Source organism: Haliaeetus leucocephalus, unplaced genomic scaffold, assembly GCF_000737465.1.
Source record: "Haliaeetus leucocephalus isolate CR32 unplaced genomic scaffold, Haliaeetus_leucocephalus-4.0 Scaffold1014, whole genome shotgun sequence".
In the NCBI taxonomy this organism is placed as follows: Eukaryota; Metazoa; Chordata; class Aves; order Accipitriformes; family Accipitridae; genus Haliaeetus; species Haliaeetus leucocephalus.
Genome location: NW_010973450.1, coordinates 1,375,829 through 1,397,801, shown reverse-complemented (window position 1 = coordinate 1,397,801; position 21,973 = coordinate 1,375,829). Strand labels below are relative to the sequence as shown.

Sequence of the window (21,973 nt, the reverse complement as noted above, 5' to 3'; positions counted from 1 at the left end):
CCCCCCGCCACCTCAAGGGCCGCGAGATCGGGCTGTGGTACGCGCGGAAGCAGGGCCAGAAGAGCAAGGAGACGGACCGGCAGCAGGTGAGGGGCGGCCGCGGGCTCTGCCCCGCCGGACCGCTTCGGGGACGGGGGTCCCGCGTCTGTGGGGGGGCGTGGGCGTCAGAGACCCCTACTTCGTGAAATGTTTTGCCTGGCAGGATGAAAAAGAGGTGTTCGCCTCCGCGCCTTGAAACGCCTCGTCAGGAGCAACTTAAAAAGAAGTTTCTGATCGTGCCGAAGAGTCTCGCTAGTTTGATACCTAAGTAAGACGTGCTGAGTACACGGTGGTGAAAATTGTACTTTTTTTTTTTTTACCAGAGAGCCGTTGTGCGTATGGATGAACGCAGGGAAGAGCAAATTGTGCAGCTGTTGAATACGGTCCAAACTAAAAATGAAAAGGAGCAAGAAGCCATGTCCTGGTGGTCTGGGGATGAAGAAGGGTAAAGAGAAACAATTACTAATCCTTTTATTTACTTGAATGGAACAGAATTCCCACAAACTGGTAGGAAGATGTATCAGAAAATATTTACGTTTAGCGAGTGAATTAGGTTAACAGATATACTCAGTTTTCTCGACATGTATTGTCATACTGAAATGGTTGTAACCACTGCTGTAAAACTTTTTTGCAGGTTATTGTTGAGTTTGGGCTGTTAAATTTTTACTTAAAATCATAAAATCCTGTAATTGATCTCCAGGCCTACTAGAGTAGATATATGGAATTTTTCAGCTCCCCTGGCCTCTGGAATTATTATTCCAGAGTGGCATTTGACTTTGTTTTTCAGTTATTCTGCACTCGTAGAATGTTTTCTTGGCCTCTGTGAAATAGCACCTGTTCTTAACACTTAAGGGATTTTAAGTAATAGCAGTGAAATGGGCTGCCAGGTGTGTTACTCTGAGTCCACTGAAATGAAGTGTTTGGGTCTCCATTTTGCTGAATGATCCAATTACAGGGCAGTGGTTCTGACAGCCGGTTAAGGAGTAGTTCGCTGGAGAGGTTTTATTGCTTTGTTAGTTTTGTTTTGATACAAAAGAGCATGTTACGTTTCTAGATATGGATGTAAAATTTTTGATGGCTGGTGGTTCTCAGACTTTAATTGTTTTAATGGCGTATGCCATATTCTCATTGGCTGATGGTCAAGTAACTCGTGGATGTAACATCTCAAAAACAGATTTAAGGTTTGCCTTGAATGGTTCAGTGTACTCTTTGCAGCGGCCAAGCACATCTTGGATAATCTTTGAAGTTTCTGTTCTCTGCACTTATTTCAGACCTACTCCAGAACAGCCTGCAAAAGTGAAAACAGATACTGAAAAAGCTCCTGTAAGACAGAGGCCAGTCTTGGAAAAAACATTTCTTGATCGGGATGTGGAATATCTCTTTGAAAAAAATGAGCAAGATACTGATTTAGATGAGCAACTTAAAGAAGACCTAAGAAAGAAGAAATCTGATCCTAGATATATTGAAATGCAGGTACTTTTTCACATGTTAAGTAGAAAGCTTTTAATTGGATTTTATCTTTTCAGGTTAGTTTAATTTAAAAAAAACAAAACATAACTTCCTGCAATTTATTTACTAGGAAGTTGTCATGACGTTACTTTTGCTAAAAACTACCTTCAGAATTTACAAAATGCATACCTATCAATAGGAGAGCGATTAAAAAACAGACTTTCAGTGGCAATTTCTGGTTGCATAAAATCTAAAATTTTAAGCTTACGCATTGTTTAGTTGGCTGGGTTTTTCCATTTGTTCTTTAATGGGTTGTATCCCTGTATTTGTCTAAAACTGAAAGCACAAAAATGGGCTCTTAAGGAATTGCCTCTTAAAAACGTAGTTTATGTTGTTCTAATAGCCCTATATAAAGTTGTCAAATAAAATAGCCTTACCATGATCAGGCAGTTCTCCCTTTGATGCAAGGCCCTAGTCTTACAACTGTATGCACGTACATTTTCATGTACTGACCTGTTGGGTTTAAATATTTTTGCTCAATTTAATGAAACTGAAAACATTCATGGAATTAAACTTATTTCTAGTGGACCTGTGTTTATATAAGTATTAGCTGAACGGTTTGTCCTGTTATTTCTCAGTTTAGCCTAAATCACAGATGAAATCTGTTATATTACTTAGTGTTGAAAAGGTGTTTAAAGATACGTACTATTACTTTCTTTTTTCCCAGAGATTCCGAGAGAAACTCCCTTCATACGGGATGAGACAGGTAAATGTGTATTTAATTTGAAAGAATATGTGTTTCTGTTGCTCCGTTGTAAAATAGGAGAAAACAGATGTGTAACTGGGACTAGGTGGAAATCTTTGTTGCCTTTTATGAAGGTGCTGAAGCCTCCCAAGTTCTGATGCTGAGTTTGACTTCTTTCCAGAAGGTAGCTCAGCTTTACTGCTTCATATGGACAGTTACTCTGGGGCTATATCCAGTTTTATCAGTAGGGGCAGCATTATTCATGGAAATGGTTTTGAATGCTAGATATGTTTAAGTAATATTTTTTTTTTTAAGTATAGGTCTTTTCTTCTTTCTCTGCCAGTTAAACTTCTATATTGTTCCTAGTTACTTGGATTTTATATAGAGTAATTGACCACTACATAAATTGTCATGCTTTCTTATAGATATAAAATTGTGGACGTTTGTTGAATGCTCGCCCAATTTAGAATTTAATACAATGCAGATTAAACATTTTTCTTTTTTAATCACAGACTTTATGGCTGTACTCCTGGCCATTACTGCCATTAATTTCCCAGTCAGAATATAAAGTCAATGATAGCATGGGTTATTATTAATTGATGTTAATTCTTCATTTGATGTCACCTGTATGAATCAGATATTACGAGTATTCTGTTATGTTTTCTTTTACGGGTTTAGTGAATCATTAACGAGCTTCCTTTCTAAAGTTAATGTATTTGTAATAATGTCATCCCTCCTGTTAGTGTTTGTTTCTCAAAATAGTTATAATCCCTTTTACAATCCTTTGGATTGGGAGGTGGAGGCTGGAAGTATAAGAAATCTGTTCCTGTCTGTATAAGAAATGTTAAAATATTGTGCTGAAAATCTTCAGTTAGTATAGTCTTAGAGTCCAAAAGGGAAGATGCTTGTTTTCAGTCACCAAAGATATACAGAAGGCAAGTAGGAAGGAGAAAAGTTTAACAATGTATTTCAGGCTTTTGTTTTATTTTATGTTATTTTCATGCTGGATCTTAAGTATTTAAAACTAGTATTCAGAATTGATATGCTTTAAACCTTACACATATGAAGTGCAAATGTGCAGAAATTACTTCTGTGTGGTTTAAACTAAACTTTTTTTTTTAGTATTACGAGAAACAGATGAATATCTGTTTCTTTAGTTGCTATGACGCTTTCTTCTAAGTTCACTGCACAGTAGCAGAGAATTGTCAACATCCTCCTAAAATCTGTTTTGAACAATAATACAATAAATGTTTGTTCTTTGTTTGGAAACAGGAACTTGTAAACCTTATAAACAATAATCGAGTAACTGTGATAAGTGGTGAAACTGGTTGTGGAAAGACAACCCAAGTTACACAGTTCATCTTGGATGATTACATAGAGCGAGGGAAAGGGTCTATGTGCAGGATTGTTTGTACTCAGCCTAGGAGGATCAGTGCTATTTCGGTAAGTGCCATTTTTGACAAACTGAGTAACTTATTTCTTGTGTGTTTTTTGTTTTTTTTTGTTTTCCCAATAAATCAGAGGAAAAATTACTGCCTTACTCAGAATCATTGAAGGAAAATATATTTCTTAGTGGGCCTAGGATCCATGGGCAAGCTTATGGGTGTACAACTGAGTGTACAATCTGCTAGATTATTTGAAGTTAAGATCTTGAAGAAATTCCAAATGACCAGATAGGTACTGTGCATCTCTCAAAGAAACTGCTCTGCTGTCACACGTCCTGATACTAAATTTAAAGCTCAAGAGAAGCATTCAGCTTGTAGTGGACAGTGAAGATGGCTTTTTGTGTGTTTGTTTTCAGCCGTCTTAGATTCTGTTGTAAATAACAATTTTGTTAATATATACTAATTAGATATTTCATTTTGTCATTAATAGAGTACTGGCACTGCAAGCCTCATTCTTCCCTGAATTTAATCATGGTATATATCTGTGGTTTTAATGGATTTGGGGAGTGCAAATGTGAGTTAAGGTAAACACTAATGTTGTGTCAGGCCCTTTAGAGGTATATTAATGAGCAAGAAAGAATTTGGCTTTTAAGTGCACAGTAATTATTCTTCTTGATAGTTAAGTGTCAAATGATTATAGAACCTTACTTCCCATGACAAAAAGCTCACCGTGCTGAAAGGATGAGTGTGTTGCTAATGCTTAACTGGTTGTGTTCCTTTAAAATATGTCCTGGGTTGCAAACTTATGCTTGGGTTGCTGATGGGAAACATGGTCCTCAGTGGAGGAGAAAAAGTGATTTTTCAGGGTGTTTCTTTCTTGTTTATGTAACATCTTGGGTCTAGGTTATTTCCTGCTGATGAGTAGCTAAGTCATATCTCAGCCTTGTGGGATTTTTAAAAATTTTCTTTAATGCACTATTTTGATTTCATTTATTTTCTAAGGTGGCTGAGAGAGTTGCTGCTGAAAGGGCAGAAGCATGTGGTAATGGCAAGAGTACAGGATACCAAATTCGTCTACAGAGGTAAGAGAGGCTTCCTTGGCAGTTTTTGTGGATTTACGTAAAGGAGTATCTTTTGTTGTTCAAGCAAGAAAATTTGAAAAATAGTTCTGAACATAGGTGACTGCTTTCATTCTCATTTTTTTCTCCAAAAGGAATTCCTATGAAGAGCTGGTGTAGGGAATAAGGTTTTTGAAATTTAGCAAAAAGTTTGAGTGTGATTATTGTATTTTATGCAGCGTGTAGCAATGGCTAGCACCAAGTTGTACTTTTAGTAACTCCTTTTTTCAGCTCTTCTAAAAGGCTCTGCTATAGACAGAGATAAAATTGATGTCCCTAATCCATGAATTTCAAGGAAAAATGGAAATGCTAAAGGAGAGAATGCTATAAGCCATATTTCTGTAGAAAACTATGTATTTGCTACACTTAACCTGTTGAGTAATCTCACTGGGATCAGGTAATAAAGTTAGGTGCATTGACAAGAGTTCATAGACCTAGTGCCATAGAGCAAAAGCTATTACATTTGGAGTCATCTGTAATTTAAAAAAAATACCTGAAATGTTACCAGCAAAGAATGGAATCTCAATTATCATTGAAGAAAAACTGCTGGTGAGAGATGACAGCTTAGTCCTTTCAGCATTTTGAGTTTATAGTATCTCATTTATATTTTTCTTTACTGTTTAATCAAGAATGTTATACTGCTGTATATTTAGCTGTCATCTGTGCTGAACTTAAATAGCTGCCAGAGTTTGGGGTCAGCAGATCAACGTGCAAATGACGAAAAATGTCTGGGAAGTCAGGGCTTCTGTCAGATTACAAGCAGTTCATTCCCCATCAACAAAAATGCTGCAACAGTGGCCTAATTCCTTGTTCCTCCAATTGAACTGTAAGTGAGCAAGTTAGAGAATGAGACATACTTCATAATGTCTGTAATGACTATCTGCATTTTGATTTTAAGCTTTTAAAGTACTTTGTAAAATACAGAAGAGAACTGAAGCATTCTTAATGTATCTCTTTCAGTCGGTTACCAAGGAAACAAGGTTCAATTTTATACTGTACCACAGGAATTGTCCTACAGTGGCTCCAGTCAGATAAGTAAGTTTTCTTGTTTAATAAGAAACTGAATACAATTATGAAATTAATTGACTACTGAGCTTTTTCTAATAGTCTCGTCTCTGTTTTTTCAATTTTGCTAAAACCAAATTTTTAACTTCCTGCTCTTCTATTTCAGGCACTTGTCCAGCATTAGTCATGTAGTCCTTGATGAAATTCATGAAAGAAATCTTCAGTCAGATGTCTTAATGAGCATTATTAAAGATCTTTTGAATATTCGTTTGGATTTGAAAGTAATACTAATGAGTGCTACTTTAAATGCAGAGAAGTTTTCGGAGTATTTTGGTAGGTGAAATGCTTCCTGTGAATGTTCCTCTTAAGTGATTTAGGCTTCTGCAGTATAATGTGGCTCTCAGATTTGAGGATTGATTTTTATTAATAGGCATAATGACTTCAATTTTACAAATAGTTGCCAGCTGCTGGAGATGCTTACTCCCTTAGTTTTAGCTCATCATGAGTATGTGTTGCTTCTATATTTGCTTTTCAGACATATCGTGGAAACAGTATCTCCACAGTGTTTTCATATTAAATATTTACTAATATTTACTGTATTTTAGAAGTCTTGGTGTGATTGGGCAACCAGATTGAAGCCTTTAGTTGTTCAGTCTTCCAGCTTTATCCCGTAGCTGGAACCAGATGAACATGCTGCAGAACAATATACTGCTTGCTACCTATGCTTTTTTTATTCAGCAACTTTATTTGGAATTGAATTCGGCATCTTCCGTGAAAATTTCAAAATAAACAAACAGAAAAACCCTATATAGACTTGGCAACTGTATTGCAAAAATAGTGAAGAATGTTTATTGCCTCTATTATTTCAGTACAGTATTTTATTTGCTGTTTAAAAACAGAGTTATGCCTTCCTCGACAGATCATTGTCCAATGATTCACATACCTGGGTTCACTTTCCCTGTGGTGGAGTATCTTCTTGAAGACGTAATTGAGAAGTTGAGGTAAGTGTATTTTCTGAACACCAGTATGGATAGTGTTTTGGGGGTTTTTGCTTAGTATGTCTTTTCAAAGATTATCTTGGTATAAATAACCTGTGGAAGAATTAGCTGTGTTTTTTAGCAGAAGACCTTTCAAGGAAAGGTTAGTACCTTTTACAGTAATTAAAAATGGTGCATAGCTACCTGGAAATGTTGTCTTGAGGAAGAAAAAAACCCTTGTCTGTCTTTTGGAATTTTTAGGGTACTAAACCGAGCTAGTCTTTCTGTTTGTTCAGACTTGTTTTTTTCCTACATGTTCTTATGCTTGCTAGACATGGTACCTGAGATTTCTTTCAGAAAATAAATTTAAGAATCTTATTTACATGGTATAGCTAAAGCATGACATATTGTCCATCGTTTGGAAAACTACTGTGCAGCTGGCTTTAAATTACTTGGTTTCAAAATTTAATTATGTTTGTTATTTAAATTTAAAGGTATACTCCAGAGAACACAGATCGTCGGCCACGGTGGAAGAAAGGCTTCATGCAAGGACATGTAAGCAGACCAGAAAAAGAAGAGAAAGAGGAAATCTACAGGGAACGATGGCCAGACTATTTGAGGCAGCTGCGGGGCAGGTTGTTCTCAAGTTACTCTTTGTGTTAAGTTTTTAGACACTTCTTAACTAAGAAACATAACTTAATGCTGCATTCTATTACTGTGCTTTTATTAATGATGTGATAATTGGTACTGTGGAAAACAGTAATGATGGAGTTGCCAGTACAGTTGGCTGGCAACCACTGAAGCGCTTTAGAGTTGTCATGGAGGATTTGCTTCCTTTGCGTGTGCAAACTGTAAGAGAACTACAGCTGTCAAGTTGCTTCCTATTGATGTTGGTATTGTCCATTACAGTCTTCAGCATAACGTTAGGCTTCTTGAGCTTTGGCCATTAGTTCTCTTCTGATGAATTCTCCCCTTCTTCAGTCTCTTTCTTTGGGAGAGATCTCACAGTATTTTAGTCTCATAGTCAACATAAGACAAAATGTGCTGGTTTTAAAAAAAAAAAAAACCAAACCAAAACAAAAACCAACAAACAAAAACAAACCCACCCAACAAAACAAAAAAAACCCCACCACAGCCTTTTCCTCAGAATATTTTAATATTCCTCTAGAGTGGTTTAAAACCAAGCTAAATAATTTTGCCTTTTGAGCACCTAGTAGAGATTGTCCACTTCAAACATTCTTTTGATTGCCAGCATTTGACTACTTTGGTAATCTGGATAAGTTGATTAATTGGCTAGCCTGGCTGATTTATTTCAAGAATAGCATCTTCCTGTTTTTTCTCCTGTCTTCTTTGTCCTCTGCATTTTGGGATTGTCTATACATCCAGCTTGGTAACAATAATGAATATAGGTGTGTCGTGGTTTAACCCTAGCCAGCAACTAAGGACCATGCAGCTGCTCGCTCATTTCCCCCCCACCCAGTGGGGTGGGGGAGAGAATCAGGAAAAGAAGTAAAGCTCATGGGTTGAGATAAGAATGGTTTAATAGAACAGAAAAGAAGAAACTAATAATGATAACACTAATAAAGTGACAATAGGAATAATAAAAGGATTGGAATATACAAGTGATGCACAATGCAATTGCTCACCACCCGCCGACCGATGCCCAGTTAGTCCAGGAGTGGCGATACCCAGTTTATATACTAAATGTGATGTCACATGGTATGGAATACGCCTTTGGCCAGTTTGGGTCAGCTGTCCTGGCTGTGTCCCCTCCCAACTTCTTGTGCCCCTCCAGCCTTCTTGTTGTCTGGGCATGAGAAGCTGAAAAATCCTTGACTTTAGACTAAACATTACTTAGCAACAACTGAAAGCATCAGTGTTATCAACATTCTTCTCATACCGAACTCAAAACCATAGCACTATACCAGCTGCTAGGAAGACAGTTAACTCTATCCCAGCTGAAACCAGGACAAGGTGGCTCAGTTTTATCTCTCTTTTCTAAGGAGAAAGTCCTCAGTGCTCTACCTCTGGCCTATCCCATGCTCTGCTCATCCCATTTGTACTCCTTCCCTTTCCCACCCTGTCTTTTGAACCAATCGGCAATTCTTTCTATAGTGTTAGCTTTCATGAAACCAAAGGGCTGAACAGGTGAGATGCCTCCTCTGCTCACTGTGAGTGAGAGATTAATTAAAGGGTAAACGCAGCTTGTTTAGGTCCTGGCTAATCCATGAGGAGGAGAGAGATCGTGTAAATACTTCAGATGCAGTTCAGTCATAACATGGTAATTCTTAAACTTGCTATTATCATCAGTTTAGAATAGTATGTTGTGGTTTAACCCCAGCCAGCAACTAAGTACCATGCAGCTGTTCACTCGCCTCCCTCGCAGTGGGATGGGGGACAGTATCAGAAGGGGAAAAGTAAGAAAACTTGTGGGTTGAGATAAAGACAGTTTAATAGGTAAAGCAAAAGCTGCGCACGCAAGCAAAGCAAAACAAGGAATTCATTCACCACTTCCCATGGGCAGGCAGGTGTTCGGCCATCTCCAGGAAAGCAGGGCTCCATCATGTGTGACGGTTACTTGGGAAGACAAACGCCATCACTCTGAACATGTCCCCTCCCTTCCTTTTTCTTCCCCCAGATTTATATACTGAGCATGACGTCATATGGTATGGAAAATCCCTTTGGTCAGTTTGGGTTAGCTGTCCCAGCTGTGTCCCCTCCCAACTTCTTGTGCCCCCTCCAGCCTGCTTGCTGGTGGGGTGAGAAGCAGAAAAGGCCTTGGCTCTGTGTAAGCACTGCTCAGCAATAACTAACACATCCCTGTGTTATCAGCACTGTTTTCAGTAAAAAACATAGCCCCATACTAGCTAGTATGAAGAAAATTAACTCTATCCCAGCCAAAACAAGCACATAGCACTAAACCAAATCTCGAGAGTACACTGGAGATATAATAATTGAACAAAGAAATAAATTGATCAGCAGTGGGTTACATAGATATGTGATTGCAGAGCCTTATAACAGAAACACAAGTGTGTGACTTTATATGTTAGTAAGTTAACAATATGTATGCTTTCAATGCCTGCAGGTATTCAGCAAGTACTATAGATGCCTTGGAAATGATGGATGATGACAAGGTCGACCTTGACCTTATAGCAGCACTTATCAGACACATCGTTTTGGAAGAAGAGGTACACTTCTGTCTCCTATCATCACATTTTAATGATGTAGCTGAATTGTGATCAGTGGCTGTTGGGAATGTCAGAGCTGATAGTTAGTTTGGCTTATCATACAGATACAAAGAAGAATAATTTTTTGTTTTGCTCTTCTGAGAAGTAGTCTAGCAGCTTTAAATATCAAATTACTGTTTAAGCCGTGAGTTTAGAATGTGTTTACAGTGTTTATTGAAATGATGGGATAGAATCTATGTTTAAAGGGGAGCACATATCTAAGCATTTTCTTGAATAGGGGTTGTGGGTATTAATGAGAACTATGTACCTAAGAAACTTGGAAAACTTACAGATAGGTTTCATACACTCATCTGTGGTCCCTACTGAGCAAGGGAGCTGAATTCTTTCACTGACAGTAGGGATTGTCTTGTAAACAAAATGGGATAGATACCTGAAGATTTGGGTGCCATTTTGATTCAGATTGCTGCATTTTTTTCTTTTGGGTAAGCTTTTAAATAAGCTTTCAAATTAATTATACATCTTAGTTATTTCCTGTAAAGTAATGTAATTACAAATTAGATTTTAACTTTTAGTTCTTTCTGTGACTGTGTTTGTCAAAGGTAGTAGTCTTTGTAGTAAAAGTTATGTTTTGTGAAACAGCCATGGAAAACTGTCCAAAAACCTCTTTGGTGTACAGCTGAATCTCTGTTCTTAATTCCTCAGCTGTGGGAGGGAGAGGGCAAAAGCAATACTTAGAATTGATGTTCACTGCCTGATACCTACACTGTGCAGTTAGCTTTAATGTTTTTTCTGCCTGAGTAGTCTAAATATGACTTAGATGCAGCAAAGACTGAATTTTTATACAGCCCAGCAAAAGTCTAGTCACATTTACCAAACACGCAGCTAGGAGACTTCCAACTTTCAGCTTGTCAAGATTAGTAGTTAATACAGCTGCATTAATAGTTATCCCCAAATGTGCCTTACCTTGTTATTTAGTAATATCATCATCAGAATATTAATATCAGAAGGATCCTTTGCCTGAAGCAGTGACAAGCATGAAGTAAGAATAACTTCTGTTACCATAGGTATAATGTATGTAGGTTGTCATAACCTGAAGTAATATATTTGTTTCTGTGTTCAAAAACATCTGTGGAAGAGCTGATACCTTGGCTGATTCCTTAAAGAGAATTTTGATTATTAAGAATATCAAATAACTTAATATTTCAGTTGATAGATTATTTAAGCTGGGTATAATGAGGATGAGTTGCTGTTTCCTATTTTGTTCTTCCTGTGTTGAAAATTGTACACTAGTTTGTTTTATTTGCAGCTTACATTCTTCTAGTGTTGACGTGGCTGTGTTTTTAAAACACTGCAGGGGAAAAATGTTTAAAATCAAATTTTTATTTATTAAGTTCAGATAAACATATGTAGCTAAGTCTTTTATAGAAAACAATCTTATAAATGTTGTTCCAAATTTGAGTCAATGAGGTTTCAAATATCACATATCCAACATGTGCATTAGTGTGGAAGTAGCTGGTTCTTTGCATAGCGTGTAATTTATTCTAATCTCTTTTCCCTTCGCTCCCTCTTTTATATATAGGATGGTGCAATTCTAGTGTTTCTTCCAGGCTGGGACAACATTAGCACTTTGCATGATCTCTTGATGTCACAAGTCATGTTTAAGTCAGGTAAAAACAAAACTTTACATGGGAATTCTAGCAGTAGCGTTAGTGGCAAACTCTTAATTTTTGCATGTGATTGCTGGTATTGCACTGGATTTTTTTTTCTTTTCTCATCTCTCCTCTCAAAATGATTGCAGTGTGTTCAGGGTTTTTTGTATTTCTGTGATATCTTTCATTTGCTAATGATAATAACTCATTTTTCTCAGCGTAGGAGTAAACAATCTGAAAAAGAATCTCAGACCTGCATCTTTTTCCTTTTGTCCTTTCTTGTAGCTATGATAACTTCTATCCAAAACTAAACTCTTTCTTCATTCTGTGTTCATTTTCTTTTATTGATCTTTCAGCAGCTTCTGTCTACTGCTTTGCTGGTAGTTCTTTTAAATCCTATTTATTCCTTGAAGCTTTTTTAATAGGACACTAAAATACCAATCTATGCCTATCGGATACACTTTAATTTGTTCTGTTTGCATAACTCATTTTCATCTAACTTGTCTAATTATGCTATTGACTATTCAGGTAGTTGTCTTGCAGTTCATGTTGTGTACCTTCCATAGATAAAGAATTTCAATTTATTGAAAGATTGAGGAGGTTGTCAGTTTATTAAACTTGATAAATTATTAAATAATTTGAGAATTTGAAAATTAAATATAAATTACTGTACATAACTTCATATATTTTCGTAAACTTGTCAAGTCATCATAGCATAATAAAAAAATTTCCCTTAAACCTTTTTACTTTAGAAATTGCCATTATGATACATACACCTGTGAATTCAGAATAAGAAACAGTAGACTTAACTTGCAGCATATTTTCTCTATTCTGCATAGTTGATTTTCCTGTAAAATTAAAGTTTCTGTGCTTACACCATATCTTTTACTGATTTTTAATTTTCAGATAGGTTTATTATCATACCTTTACATTCATTGATGCCTACTGTTAACCAGACTCAGGTATGCTTTCCTTTTATTGCAATATTTCACAACTACAACAAAAAAAATTAAGCATATGTTTGGTTTTGGCAAACATATAAATGGGCCATGGATAATTACAGGTTTTTAAGAAGACCCCGCCAGGAGTAAGGAAAATCGTGATTGCTACCAACATTGCAGAGACTAGGTAAATAGCTAGCTATACAGACCAAAAAAACCTATACAATTAGTAACATAAGTGAAATTGATAATTTAAATGATAAACCTGTTTAATGTTTCCCAAAATACATGTCTTCATGTTTGTACTGTTCATTTATAACACTATCTTTAGAAATGTTTATAGACTAAACAGGAGTTTGCCTTTAATCGTTTTAAACAATTAAAACATGGATATAATGACTCACCTTTGTTGTACATGATAAATCTGAGCCGCCTATCCTCTCTGCAGACTTCATAACCCCATGTGGTGACTTCTGCCAGACCTAGGAGAATAAATCAAGCTCTTTCTTGAACTGCTTAGTAACGTAATTCTTAATGAAATTCCAAACACAGATTTTTTTTTTTTATTGTTGGCTCACAGTTTGGGAGGGGATAAAGAGAGGCTAAACCCCTTTCAGATCCTAGGCTTGCAAAGATGTGAAGAGTTGCATTTTTTTCCTCTTTTTTTTTTTAACAGCATTACAATAGATGACGTCGTGTTTGTTATAGATGGTGGAAAAATAAAGGAAACTCACTTTGACACACAGAACAACATTAGCACAATGGCAGCAGAGTGGGTTAGTAAAGCTAATGCCAAGCAGAGGAAAGGTCGAGCAGGAAGGTAAGAATAATGGGGAAAGTAGAAAAGTTTTGTGATGTTAAGTTTCCATCAGTCTTGGAGCACATGCTGCTGAAGATACTACTTTGTTATTCATATGTTCAGCAGCAGATGCTAGCACAACTGTCTCTTGTTCTTATGGAAGGAATGGTTTCTTTGTCTTTCTAGGAAACTGACTTAACTTGTACTGCATTTAACTCATGAGTTTCCCTCCTTATAGAAGAATAAGTCCTGCATTTTTTTAAATGTTTTGTTGGTAGTGTTTGCCTTCACACCTGATTTATGAGGCTATGATACATTAAAGTGAAAACTGCCTACAAATTAATATCACCTAGCCACATACCAATTTTTTTTTTAAATTTCTCTCCCTCTCAAAATACCTTGTGGAATATTTTCTCTCTTGTTCAGACTTACAGTTCTTCTCTGGTCTCTTCATTACTCCTTTTGAGCAGTTGATAGGAGGTTTCTCTGTTCTGCATGCCTTTTCTCCTCTTGATGGGTCTGTGTTTCAGAAAGCTGAAATGGCTTTTACAATTGAATATGCTTCAGTTCTAATTCTTTGATGTGTTTTGGAAAGCTGTTTATAAACAAACACAATCATCATGTCACAGTGTCATAGGGAAAAAAAAATACAATTGTTTACTTGAATAATTCCAGAGTTCAGCCAGGCCACTGTTATCATCTGTACAATGGACTACGTGCTAGCCTTCTAGATGATTATCAGTTACCAGAGATCTTGAGGACACCTTTGGAAGAGCTCTGTTTACAAATCAAGGTAACCATATGAATCTTCAAACGTATTTATAATCTACTTTTCCATTGGAATAAGAGGTTGAGAGATTAAGTTAATGCAGCTGTGAGCCTAAGGTTGTCTTCAAGTCAAAATTCAGTTACACCAGAGGCACAATATATTTAGGTAATAATTGCAGCAACTTTTGAAAAATGCATACTTGCATCTAGGTGCATCAAATCCAGGAAAAATAGGATTGTCTAGTATAAATAAAAGCTGAAGTCTGGACTGTGTTTCCCTCCCTGTCCCCCAAATGTCATTCAGTCAGAGGAGCTTCAGTGAGAATGTCAGTGAGTCAAGGGATATGATGTCTTAAAAGAATTTTACTAAAAAGTAGTTTTAGAAGTGACATGAGTTTCCTTTTTGGCAGTTTGTATTGAATTCCTTATGCATGCATAAGGAATACCATGTGTATGCATACTGAATGAAGACTAGGTCCTTATGTTTCAAATTTCATCATTAATACATTTTTATTTTTGTCCTTAGTTCTTAATTAGTGAAATTCTAACTCAAGCTGTGAATTAATCACTTTTTTAATTTGGGTGGTTACTGCTTACTAATTTTAGGTAGCCATCTTTCTCCAATTGCTGAGGTTTTTGGTTTGGTTTTGTTTCCTTTCAGATTCTAAAGCTTGGTGGAATTGCTTATTTTCTGAGCAAACTAATGGATCCACCATCTCGTGATGCTGTAATGTTGGCTATAAATCATCTAATGGAGCTGGTAAAGTATTGCTTAATGTACATGCAAGGAAAAATTTTAGAACCATGTTATTGCGTTGTTTGTTATCAGACAGTTCTGATTGTACAGGTCTAGACATTTGCAACTCCTTATGGTATTGTGTAGACCCTTTATATATCCTCACTGAACAGAGGAAATAATTTCACATAATACATGGTGTTCGTGGGCTGCATAGAGTAGTTCCTGAGGAACTTTCTAAATGACTCACATCATACACATGCATCTTGCATTTATTTTCCCTACAGATACTTACTTAACTCACTGCTTCTCTACCACCCTGCTCATGGCTGCATCCAAGTCTTCCTATCCCAGTCAGATAAATGAAGAGTTTGAGATACTTTCTCTGTGGGCAAATAAGGCATATAGGAGAAAGATCTTGTATGTCATTGCCCCTTTGGGTGCTGGGGAAGGAGAGGTTAACGACATATTTGTATTACTGATTCCTTGCACTGGTAGTATTTGTACAAATCAATTGTAGCAATAAACCGAAACATCTGACTTAGTTGAAGGGCAGTATTTAGTCTGATGGCATGATTCTATAAATGTTTTGATTAAAGTTAGAATTCAGCTGTACATTTGGTGTTCTGTGACAGTGCTGTATAGTAGTAAAGGGTAGAGTAAATAAAAACAGAAGTGATACTGAGGGTAAGATACAAGTCTAAAAATAATCATGATCAGGAGAATAGGAAGACACTGAAGTGTTAATAGGTCTTCATACTTTCATCCAGAAAGACACTGAGCCCTAATAAACCGCTTGAAACACAATTAAAGATGGTTGCAGTTTTCTTGGATCTAATTGAACATTTCTATTTCTCCATAACTTGCTTGATCACTTTCCTACCATACCTTGTTATAGCTACTTGCGTTCTCCAGCTGTTAGGCTTTCCTTTGTTCTCTAGGTATACTAGTGGCTATTTCAAGGAAATCCTCCCCATTTCAAATACTGTGTTTATTCTTTTTTCCTTTCTTGTTTTTCTTCTGCTGACAGAATGCTTTGGACAGACAAGAAGAACTGACTCCACTAGGTGTCCATTTAGCACGATTACCAGTTGAACCACATATTGGAAAGATGATCCTCTTTGGAGCTTTATTCTGCTGCTTGGATCCAGTACTTACAATTGCAGCTAGCCTCAGCTTCAAAGACCCTTTTGTCATTCCTCTGGTAAAGTTTCTAAGAGGAGAATTGCACATAAGATTTTAAGAATCTCAGAAGGATATTGGGACTTACTGAGATGTTATAGTTATTATTTTCATGTTAATTATATTTTTATTAGTAAAGTATTACCTTCACCTACTATGAAGTATTGTCTTGCCTACAGAATATTGGAAGTAGCTTTAATTTTTACGTATGCAGCATACGAAGTATTGCTGTATATGTACCTTAATTAGGAAAAAGAGAACTGTCATGTCAGTCATGAATATTTTATAGGTTCTAATTATTCATAGGGCAAAGAGAAAGTAGCGGATGCAAGAAGAAAGGAACTGTCAAAGAACACTAAGAGTGATCATCTAACTGTGGTGAATGCTTTCACGGTAGGCTTGTTTTAATGTTTTGGGGTTTTTTTTCTTCTAGAATTTTAATTTGAGCAATATGGATTATTCTAAAGAAGAAACTGGTCAGTTTATGCTCTGAAGCATTTCTTTCTTGGCCTCTACAGAAGCATAAAACCAAATTAATTTTCACCCTTCTAGTGTTGAGGAATCTTGTCTTCAGGCTCAATAACCTAATTTCTTGTGGATAAGTCTACGAAAGAGACAAAGCATAATGTTATAGTTACCTTACTGAAATAATTAATATTTGCCCTTCTGGCCTCTACAAGAGGCTGAAGCTGTCTTCAAAAGTGTTGGAGACTTAGCTGTATAGTGTTGGGGTGAGAAGAGGAGGAAATAAATGGCCTGGAATGCAGTTTCTACCCAGGACTGTTAATAGCAACAAATTAAGTTCTGGCAAACTTAGCTAGATTTCACTCCTCACCATGGAAAAAAGGAAGTTTTTGTTTCAAAATGTTGTAAAGTTTGTGTTTTTCTGCTCTGTGCTCCATATACATAAACAAAGAGATCAAAGGATTTACTTTCTCTCTTGTAGAGAAAAATGTAACTATATTGTTTGTTGACAACAAACAATAGTTTTTGCTGTCCATAATTTTTTAGTATGTGTTCACTTAGAAACACCTTTGAACTACGGTTTTCACTTTTAGGGCTGGGAAGAGACTCGGCGGCGTGGTTTCAGAACTGAGAAAGACTATTGCTGGGAGTATTTCCTGTCTTCAAATACACTCCAGGTAACATGCTGACAGTTTAAAAAAGAGGATCATGTCTGTGGGGAAAAGGGGAGGAGCCTTTTGCACAGCATCATTCTGGGATAATTTTTGTTATTTCCTAGATGCTGCATAACATGAAAGGACAGTTTGCTGAGCATCTCCTTGCAGCTGGATTTGTGAATAGCAGAGACCCCAAGGATCCCAAATCTAATACCAACTCAGGTAAACAGTGGAAGGAAATGGAAAATTTCTGATAGCTGAAATCTCAGTTTGCAGAACTGCGTTATTTACTTTGCTGTCTTCTACAGATAATGAGAAGTTGCTCAAAGCGGTCATCTGTGCTGGCTTATATCCAAAAGTTGCAAAGATCCGGCCAAGTTTCAGCAAAAAGAGAAAAATGTGAGGGTTTGTTGGTTTGTATTCAAGGTGTTCTCTGCATTAGGTAGTTTGGTGAGGTGAAGCAATGGCTCGAGTGCATGAATGAATCTATAGCTCAAGTCACGGTTGTGGGTTACTTCATTTGAGAAGGGTAGGTGAGAGGACAGGATTGTTGATCTTCACTTTAACATTTGGATACCTGTGAAATAATTTGTGTGACCTTATCATGCCATGGATAATGTTACAATATATCAGTAACACTGCTGCTAAAGGAGCCCTACCATTATCTGTGATCTACAGCAGCAGTTGAAACACTGTCCTCTCTTATTACTTGGCAAGATAGAACCCAGAAATTCTGGTCTGTTGATTTATCACTATTTCTATTATCAGACTATTTATTTTTATTATCTGTTACTCACAGTAACAGTATACTCATCAGGATATAGACAGTCTCCTTTATGGACCTGATTTAAGACAGAATGAGGTGTTGAACATTTGGATTGATTTTTCTGGGTGTATAATGCAGAAAAAGCAAACTATAGGAGCAAGCATTGTGTCTATAATTAAAAAAAAAACAAGCAAAAAACCCCCTGACTGATCGCTTCTATGAAAGGAGTAAGAACATGCAGTCAAAATTATACTTTACATTGCATAATTTAGCCCTGTCTGTAGCTGACACTGCTAGTCCGTTGATAAAAGTGAGTCCAGTGTGCTTGATGCAGTAAAGTTTGCAAACCTGATGCAAGTTACTGTGTCGCTGTATCTTTGCCGCATGGTGGAGCTAGGTGTAAGCCAGCTGCCTAGGAAGGCTCAATTTTATGATCCACTAAGCAAGGGATTTGTTACACTAACCACTTTGCTGCAGAGCTTCTCCCAGGCTGCCGGTTTCTGTTTCAAAACACTGAACTTCATGTTTTGCAACATACTTCTGCACACAGGGAATAGAGAGCTCAGTGATCCACACCCAAAGAATTACATCTCTGAAATGTGAGAGAGAACAGTTGTGCTTCATACATACTGTGCTTGGTTTCTGCTTTTTATTGTTTGATGGCATGATTATGTTAGAAGGGAAATGTGATTTTGGGGAGTTAGTATAACCAAAGCAGTTGAATGTTATCCCTTGAGTAAAATTTGTTCAAAGGCACGTGGTACAAATAGAGGTTCACCACTCTAGACTGGTTGACAGCAGTATAGCTAGTCCCTTGTTTCACAATGACACTGCTTAATGGTGAGCAAAAAAATTCAGATACGCAAGTTCCTTATGTGGTGTTTCCAAGAAATTGCTTGAAATTTGGCTCATGTAACCAAATTCAGTAACTTGGCCTTCTTTTTCCAAATGAAGGACTCCACTTGTTTTTTCTACTTGAGACAATAACAGGGTTTATTAAGAGAGTAAATTTGACCAAAAAAATCAAACTTCTTAAATGCAGAGAGAGAGAGAGAGAGGTCTAAAAATTTGTACTGTAGATTCAGTTGTTATCTTTTGGGAAAGGAGTTAAAATTTCTTTGAACGTCCTTGTACATTCAGAGTTTAGTATGCCAGTGGAGAACTGGAGGGTTTTTTTTAACTTAGGACATGACTATACTAAACTTTCAAGATTTTATTTCAATCCTAAAACAAAACCTTTTTTTTTTTCCTTCCAAGGGTGAAAGTTTGCACCAAGACAGATGGAACAGTTAATATTCATCCGAAATCGGTTAATGTGGAAGAAACAGAGTTCCATTATAACTGGCTTGTGTACCATTTGAAGATGCGAACTAGCAGTGTATGTGAAGGGTTTATATTTGTGGAATTTATTTCTGTGGCTCTCTTTAGTAAGGTCAGATCAAGGTTCAAAGGCGATGTGAACAGTGCCTTTGTTTTGAAGCCTTCCTGTCTTGGGTCGTTCCTTTTATATGCCATCAGATTATGTTCTTTGTGATACTGGTGGTATTGTTCCACAAATAACTAACTACTGGGTTTTTTTGTGGTTGGTTTTTTGGGGGGTGGGGGTTTAAGATTAAGGCAATAACAGGTGTAATTTTTTTTTTTTATTTCAGTCCAGTGTACACGTCTCACTATGCTGAAATTTTTTTGTTTTCCTCTGATTGTTATGGAGTAGTTGGTTTGATTTCAGCACTTTGTGTGAAGGACTGCATTTGGGACCATTTTTGCTGCTGTTCAATCTGATTCCGTGTAACTTTTCCAACTGAGTTGCTTCATGTATGTCTTGCAAATTTATGAATGACTCTGAATAATGATCTTCTGGAATTCTGTTTTTAGTTTCATTAAGGGTTACTGATGTCACGTAAGATGTTTTGAAGGGTGATTGGACAGTTTTGTCTTCTTGCAGATTTACTTGTATGATTGTACAGAGGTCTCTCCCTATTGTCTCTTGTTCTTCGGAGGAGATATATCCATTCAGAAGGATAAAGATCAGGATACCATCGCTGTGGATGAATGGATTGTTTTCCAGTCTCCAGCAAGAATAGCGCACTTAGTTAAGGTGACTATGTTTAATAATAATGTGTGTGGAAGACTTAGTATAACACTGATTCTTCTTAGAGATTTCTATATTAGGTATTACTGTGTACCTACTGGTTTATCACTATAGGGAGATAATAATATTTTAAATGCATTCCCAGTAAGCAGTTCAAGTACACAAAGTAAACAAAAGAGCTCTAGTGAAGGTGTGTAGATGAATGCAAGTTAAAAAGCAGTACTAAAAATAACATTCTGAACAGTCTGCATCACATGGTGAACTGGGCAGAAGTAAACAGTAATGTACTCCTTTGTTTGGCCTTAGGAGTAGGCAGACTTACTTATTTTTTTGTTTCCAGTGTAATAGCTTGACTAATAAGAATGAGGCTGTGTGCCTATTGAGCATCAGGAGTATGGCCTTGATGTTCTTGTTCAGCTGGTACAGCCCCTGAAAAATTCATGGGGATATTGAAAAACTGTAGAAGCTTCAGAGAACAGTTGTAGGGTGGATTTAAAGAATTTATAAACATGTCTTACAGTAATATATTTGAAGTACTTAGTCTCTGTAGTTTTCCATAGCAGAAGCTGTAGGATGACTTGGATCAGTCTGTGAAATGTCCACATGGGTATGGAAACATGAGGATGAGACTTTTCAGCTGGCAGTAGTAAGTTCCAGTGGAAGGAGGAGCTGAATAGAGCTCTGTTTAATATTAGATCCTAGAAATCATATGTCTTTTTTTTTTAAACTCAAATATTTTTAATCCTGAAATAGCCAGCTAATGGGTGTATATAGGCTGTTAAAGGCCATCATATCCAGAGATGGTCATCTGTCGTAAAAGGTAAAACTACTAGTTTCTGAGAAGCAGCTTTTGATCCTGAAAATAGCAATGCTGAAATGAATTGAAAGGAGAACAGCAGGTGTGAAGATTAGGAGAACAGAGGGCCCAAGGGTTTGAACTTAACTGTAGTAACATTGTTGTGTGTAGCTCTAATTGCCTGTCTCTTTTCTTTTTTCTTTCTTTTTTTTTTCTTCATTCCAACAACTCTTTCCAGAATTTAAGACAAGAGCTTGATGATCTTCTACAAGAAAAAATAGAAAACCCACATCCCGTGGACTGGAATGATGTTAAATCCAGGGAGACAGCAGTACTGACAGCTATTATAGACTTAATCACAACACAGGAGAATGAAAGTGCCAGAAACTATGCTCCACGATTCCAGAGTGAACGCTATAGTTGACACACTTTCATCTGTATTGATAAAGCCAACACATTCACCTTGTTTTGTTTTTTATAGCATTTATTTAGCTAGAGGAAAAACTTTTTTAGGGTAAGCTGCTAATTCCCTCATACTGAAGAGCAGTTATTTCAAAATAGTTGGTAATATCTGTATATGCATGGTATTCTGTGTTCAGTGTAGCTTTTTAAATAAGAGAAATGCAATGCTAGCAATGTTAGTTGATGTACGGTTCTTGTCCTGCTGTAGGTTTTTTTTTTTTCCCCCATCAGGTAACAGATATTCAAAAAACCTGCTAAAATACTGCTTAATAATACTTAAACTGTTCTTGCTACTGCTAGAAACATCTCAAAAGACTTTTTTTTTTAATTGGGTGTGGTAATTATACTTACTGTGTTATTCCAGCTGTGCAGCAGTCTTCTCACCAACACTTCCACAGAAGGTAATTATAGCTTAATTAAACTAAACTTGAAAACACTTGGTAAATTTGTACTTTGGGAGGAAACAGTCTTCAGAAATATTCTCTTCTGCCTTTCATCCCATTCAATTACTGTTTATTTTCTGTGCCCATCAGTCATCAGTACTGACTAAAATTTCAGACTACAGGAAGCATGGTTAGATAAAAGTCATGGTGGAATACACTTTAAGGTTTCATTGCATTCTAACTTTTCTTTTTTAAAAACAGCCCATGTATGGGTTATATTATTACATTAAAAGTCTTTTCTTTAAAGTGTCATTTCATCTGTTCTTTGTTCTTAATGTTTTGAATGTCATTCTGTTTTGAATGCTTCCAACT

At 36.7% G+C, this 21,973-nt stretch overlaps 1 protein-coding gene across 1 annotated transcript; it reads left to right on the top strand.

Moving 5' to 3' along the window:
* The first annotated feature begins 1 nt into the window (after nucleotide 1).
* Nucleotides 2-21,400, top strand: DHX36 (DEAH (Asp-Glu-Ala-His) box polypeptide 36). The gene is made up of 25 exons (XM_010584918.1): nucleotides 2-86; nucleotides 363-484; nucleotides 1,311-1,512; nucleotides 2,216-2,254; nucleotides 3,506-3,676; nucleotides 4,621-4,700; nucleotides 5,697-5,771; nucleotides 5,908-6,074; nucleotides 6,661-6,742; nucleotides 7,213-7,353; nucleotides 9,804-9,906; nucleotides 11,486-11,573; nucleotides 12,462-12,517; nucleotides 12,619-12,683; nucleotides 13,173-13,316; nucleotides 13,971-14,088; nucleotides 14,725-14,823; nucleotides 15,830-16,003; nucleotides 16,288-16,374; nucleotides 17,040-17,123; nucleotides 17,225-17,324; nucleotides 17,411-17,501; nucleotides 19,126-19,246; nucleotides 19,814-19,966; nucleotides 20,995-21,400. Exons 2-25 carry the CDS (start codon nucleotides 378-380, stop codon nucleotides 21,178-21,180), a joined length of 2,733 nt encoding a protein of 910 aa, XP_010583220.1. The 5' UTR covers nucleotides 2-86; nucleotides 363-377; the 3' UTR covers nucleotides 21,181-21,400.
* The last annotated feature ends 573 nt before the right edge of the window (nucleotides 21,401-21,973 follow it).